Consider the following 6,314-nt stretch of genomic DNA (forward strand, 5'->3'; position numbering starts at 1 on the left):
GAAGACATCCATCATATTTTTTTCAAGTGTACTATTGCTTCCCAAGTTTGGAGCTACATAGCTTCATGGATCGATCTTAACCTTCCTCGTTGGCAAAATTTTGAAGACCTATGGCAATGGTTAATGTCTTCTAACCAGGACCCAAAGAGAATTATAGTCACTGAAGCAATATGCTATGCTACCTTGTGGACTATCTGGCGGTATAGAAATGGTACCATTTTTGAACCTTCAAAGCTTAAAAAATGTCACATTATTGATTCGATTGTTCTATCCTCTTTTGATTGGCTTTCGGTTCGTTATAAGAAAGTCAATCTTAATTGGAATTGTTGGTTGCAAAACCCGTTATCTTCTTTGTAATGTTCCTCTAGCTTCTTGCTAGTTTTTTTATAATTAAAAGCTATTCAAAAAAAAAAAAATACAATTTACTATTACAGTAGCATAACACTTGAACAAATAGAGCCTTTCTTCACATAATTAGCCAAGGTTGATTCTTCCATATATAAACTTGATAGCTCTCGCACACTTTCGCATTCACTAACCATTGAAACACCTTTAGCTTTATACGATCCACGGTGGCGGCCCAACACTTGTAAGACCTATTAAAAACCAACTCGTTCCGCGCAATCCATATAGCCCATAAAGTAGCCGGTCCAATAAGCTTCCAAAGTTTGGACGCGTTGATTCCCAACCCATTACCCCAATCATGAGAGAATTCAAGGATAGACGAAGGGATAATCCAAGATACATTCCACCAATAAAATAAGGACGCCCATACCTTAAAAGACCATGAACAATGGAGAAATAAATGATCTATCGACTCAACATATGACAAACACCATCCACACTTATCATCCGTGATGTCCCTCAAACACTGCCTATAACCCAAAACTTCCATAACCAGTACTCCTCCTTGAATAGCTAACCAATGAAAAATAGCTATCTTGGAAGGAACAAATTTAATCCATACCACATTGATCCAATCGATATCATTCTCTATATTAGAAGAAATCATCACTTTAACCCCATCCACAACCGTGTACACTTTATCAACCGAGTGCACCCATTGAATCTTGTCTTCTTTAGATAAGTCTAATTGTATAGAGCTTAACAAGACCTTTAACATTTGAAGTTGAGCATTTTCATATTCGTCAAGAGGGCGTAAAAACCCAAAATCCCACATCATAACCCCATTATCACCACATACACCTATATCCGCTATCCACGCTTTTCTTTTAGAAGACAAGCGATAAAGAGCCGGAAATTGATCTTTCAATTTTGACAACCCCACCCAAATATCATTCCAAAAAGAGATATGAGAACTACTTCCAATCTTCTACTTTCAACTTTGAGGACTAATGATGTCAAATAACTCATCCACATTTTGAAGCTTTAAAAACTCTTTCCATACACTATACACTTTGTGCCTGTTAACTTGCGAAATATCAGAGAGCAAATTTCCCATGGGATTTGTTACCATTGAATTAGCCACTAACTCCTTCCAAATTATTTCTTTATGATCATTAAACTTTATCCACCATTTTGCCGATAAAGTTAAATTTTTCAATCTCAACGGAACTATCCCGAGACCCCCACACTCTTTTGGAAGACAAACTTTGCTCCATTTCACTAAGGCCATTTTTCTTTTAGACGAATCACCACCCCACACAAAGTTTCTCCTAAGACTCTCTAGCTTTTTCAAAAGACCTTTGGGAACTTTGAAAAGCGACATATAATGAGAAGGTAGACTAGATAACACCGCATTAACCAAAACCAATCTACCCCCTATTGAAAGACATCTTCCTTTCCATCCCGATAACTTCTTTTTAACTTTACGAATAATAGGCTTCCAAGTACATTCCCTATTTGGTTTTGCTCCTATCGGCACCCCGAGATAATCGAAAGGGAATCTACCAACTTGACAATCAAAAATACCCGCGAATGTATCCAACTCTTCACTCGGAACATTAACCCCATACAACACCGTTTTAGACGAATTAATTTGCAACCCGGATACTTCAAAAAATCGATCAAGTATTTGGCGAATACACATCATCTCTTCGCTAGAAGGGTATGCAAATAATTGACAAAATTACACCGATAGTCGTTGTAATCTGTTAAATATTATACGAATAGTTCAAACTTGATTTTTTCAACTTGATAATTTCGTTGGTTCAATTTCGTTACGTCCATTAATTTGATTCGTCAAGTCATTGCATGTGCTTAACACATGAGAGTACAATAGTCATTTTTCATTTTCCTCTATTACTTTCTTCATCTTCATCCCTAATTTTTTTCAAAACCTAATTCTAACATATTTAAACCCTTCTTCCTTGAAGACTTCAAATCTGCATCACCACTCAATCATCAATACAATGATAACCGCTCTCATTCCTTGAAGACTCACGTTTTTTTTTTTTTTTTTTTTTTTTTTTTTTGAAAAGCTAAAAATTATCATACACTCCAAATTTTTTTTTTTTTCTAACCATGCCCTTTCTAATTTCATTTCTTCCATTTCTTTACTTGCAATATCTCTTCAATTTATTAACTAACTCACTTTTTTCTCTTCGTTGAACGATTCTTTGGATAACTTGAGAGATTCTAACTGAAATGTCCCGTTCATATTGATTATAAACGTTCCATATTAATTGATTTCGTTGCGAGGTTTTGACCTTTATATTAGACGTTTTTCAAAGACTGCATTCGATTTTAGAACAAACCATAACCTTTAAAATATTACAACGATTATAAAATAATGATAATCTAAAATATAGCGTTTTTCACACGACCATTACATAATGGTTTACAATAATATTACACATCAACATAAGTCTTGGAATGCAGTTTTTAAACAATATTATACAAGCATGGACTCCAAATCTTGTCCTTAATTTAGTATGCAACAGCGGAAGCTCTTAATAATCACCTGAGAATAAACATGCTTAAAACGTCAACAAAATTGTTGGTGAGTTATAGGTTTAACCTACATATTATCAAATCATAATAATAGACCACAAGATTTCATTTTTGTAACACATCTCATATCAGGCATTTCGCAAACTGCATAGAGATAAAAATCATTCATATGTTGAACACCTGGTAACCGACCTTAACAAGATGCATATAGAATATCCCCATCATTCCGGGACTCTCATCGGATATGATAAATCGAAGTACTAAAGCATCCGTAACTAGGATGAGGCTTGTTGGGCCAAATAGATCTATCTTTAGGATTCGCGTCAATTAGGGGCCATTTCCCTAATTCTTAAGCTACCAAGCTAAAAAGGGGCATATTCGGTTCGATAATCCAACATAGAAAGTATTTTCGATTACTTGTGTCTATTTTGTAAAACATTTATAAAATCGCATGTATTCTCATCCCAAAAAAATAATAGATTTTAAAAGTGGGACTATAACTCACTTTCACAGATTTTTACTTCGTCGGGAAGTAAGACTTGGCCACTGGTCGATTCACGAACCTATAACAAATATGTAAATATATATATCAAAGTATGTTCAAAATATATTTACAACATTTTTAATACGTTTTAATGTTTTAAGTTTATTAAGTCAGCTGTCCTCGTTAGTAACCTACAACTAGTTGTCCATAGTTAGATGTATAGAAATAAATCGATATATATTATCTTGGATCAATCCACGACCCAGTGTATACACGTCTCAGGCTAGATCACAACTCAAAGTATATATATTTTTGGAATCAACCTCAACCCTGTATAGCTAACTTAAACATTACTGCATATAGAGTGTCTATGATTGTTCCAAATAATATATATACATGGGTCGATATGATATGTCAAAACATTTGCATACGTGTCTATGGTATCCCAAGATTACATAATATATTAGAATACATGTAATACAATATAAGTAAGCTAGGATATGATTAATATAGATTTGTTACCAATTTTCACGTAGCTAAAACAAGAAAAATTATCCAATCTTGTTTTACCCATAACTTCTTCGTTTTAAATCCGTTTTGAGTGTTTCAAGTTGCTATGGTTTCATATTGAACTTAAGTTTATGAATCTAAACAGAAAAAGTATAAGTTTATAGTCAGAAATACAGGTTACAAGTCATTTTTGTAAAGGTAGTCATTTCAATCGAAAGAACGACGTCTAGATGACCATTTTGGAAAACATACTTCTACTTTGAGTTTAACCATGATTTTTGGATATAGTTTCATGTTCATAAGAAAAATTATTTTCCCAGAAGAACAACTTTTAACTCAAAGTTTATCATAGTTTTTAATTAACTAACCCAAAACAGCCAGCGGTGTTACTACGACGGCGTATATCCGGTTTTACGGTGTTTTTCGTGTTTCCCGGTTTTAAATCATTAAGTTAGCATATCATAAATATAGAACATGTGTTTAGTTGATTTTAAAAGTCAAGTTAGAATGATTAACTTTTATTTGCGAACAAGTTTAGAATTAACTAAACTATGTTCTAGTGATTTCAAGTTTAAACCTTCGAATAAGGTAGTTTTATATATATGAATCGAATGATGTTATGAACATCATTACTACCTAAAGTTTAGTAGGTAAACCTACTGGAAGTGACATGAAATGATCTAGCTTCAAAGGATCTTGGATGGCTTGAAAGTTCTTGAAGCAGAATCATGACACGAAAACAAGTTCAAGTAAGATTATCACTCGAATTAAGATAGTTATAGTTATAGGAATTGAATCAAAGTTTGTATATGAGTATTACCTTGATTTAGAATGATATCTTACTATAAACAACAAGGATTTCTTGAGGTTGGATGATCACTTTACAAGATTGGAAGTGAACTAGTAAACTTGGAAGTATTCTTGATTTTATGAAACTAGAACTTGTAGAATTTATGAAGAACACTTAGAATTTGAAGATGGAACTTGAGAGAGATCAATTAGATGAAGAAAATTGAAGAATGAAAGTGTTTGTAGGTGTTTTTGGTCGTTGGTATATGGATTAGATATAAAGGATATGTAATTTTGTTTTCATGTAAATAAGTCATGAATGATTACTAATATTTTTGTAATTTTATGAGATATTTCATGCTAGTTTCCAAATGATAGCTTCCACATTTATTAGGTGACTCACATGGGCTGCTAAGAGCTGATCATTGGAGTGTATATACCAATAGTACATACATTTAGAACCTGTGTAATGTACGAGTACGAATACAGGTGCATACGAGTAGAATTGTTGATGAAACTGAACGAGGATGTAATTGTAAGCATTTTTGTTAAGTAGAAGTATTTTGATAAGTGTCTTGAAGTCTTTCAAAAGTGTATGAATACATATTAAAACACTACATGTATATACATTTTAACTGAGTCGTTAAGTCATCGTTAGTCGTTACATGTAAATGTTGTTTTGAAACCTTTAGGTTAACGATCTTGTTAAATGTTGTTAACCCATTGTTTATTATATATAAAGAGATGTTTAATTATTACATTAACATGATATTATGATGTATGAATATATCTTAATATGATATATATATACATTAAAATGTCGTTACAACGATAATCGTTACATATATGCCTCGATTCAAAATTCTTAAGTTAGTAGTCTTGTTTTACATATGTAGTTCATTGTTAACATACTTAATGATATATATAATTATCATTTTATCATGTTAAATATAGTGTAACAATATCTTAATATGATACATATGTATTTAGTAAGACGTTGTAATAACGATAATCGTTATATATATCGTTTCGAGTTTCTTTACTTAGTAGTTTCATTTTTATGTATATAACTCATTGTTAATATACATATGGAGATACTTACTTATCATAATCTCATGTTAACTATATGTATATCCATATATATATTGTCATGTCATTTTTACAAGTTTTAACGTTCGTGAATCGCCGGTCAAATTGGGTGGTCAATTGTCTACATGAAACTCATTTCAAATAATCAAGTCTTAATAAGTTTGATTGCTTAATATTTTGAAAACATTTAATCATGTAAATAACAATTTCATTTAATATATATAAACATGGAAAAGTTCGGGTCACTACAGTACCTACCCGTTAAATAAATTTCGTCCCGAAATTTTAAGCAGTTGGAGGTGTTGACGTATCTTCTGGAAATAAGTTCGGGTATTTCTTCTTCATCCGATCTTCTCGTTCCCAGGTAAACTCGGGTCCTCTACGAGCATTCCATCGAACCTTAACAATTGGTATCTTGTTTTGCTTGAGCCTTTTAACCTCACGATCCATTATCTCAACGGGTTCTTCAATGAATTGTAGTTTTTCATTGATTTTAGTTTCGTCTAAAGGAATAGTGAGATCTTCTTTA

General features: G+C 32.4%; 1 protein-coding gene across 1 annotated transcript; it reads right to left on the reverse strand.

Moving 5' to 3' along the window:
* Positions 1–466: 466 nt before the first annotated feature.
* Positions 467–1,180, reverse strand: LOC139863778 (uncharacterized). Its single transcript, XM_071852385.1, has one exon. The coding sequence runs from the start codon at positions 1,178–1,180 to the stop codon at positions 467–469; it is 714 nt and encodes a 237-aa protein (XP_071708486.1).
* Between the last annotated feature and the right edge of the window lie 5,134 nt (positions 1,181–6,314).

This window comes from Rutidosis leptorrhynchoides, chromosome 8 (genome assembly GCF_046630445.1).
Source record: "Rutidosis leptorrhynchoides isolate AG116_Rl617_1_P2 chromosome 8, CSIRO_AGI_Rlap_v1, whole genome shotgun sequence".
NCBI lineage: Eukaryota > Viridiplantae > Streptophyta > Magnoliopsida > Asterales > Asteraceae > Rutidosis > Rutidosis leptorrhynchoides.

Coding starts and splice junctions, on each gene's coding strand:
- LOC139863778 (XM_071852385.1), bottom strand. CDS start 1,180: ATGTGGGATTTTGGGTTTTTACGCCCTCTTGACGAATATGAAAATGCT.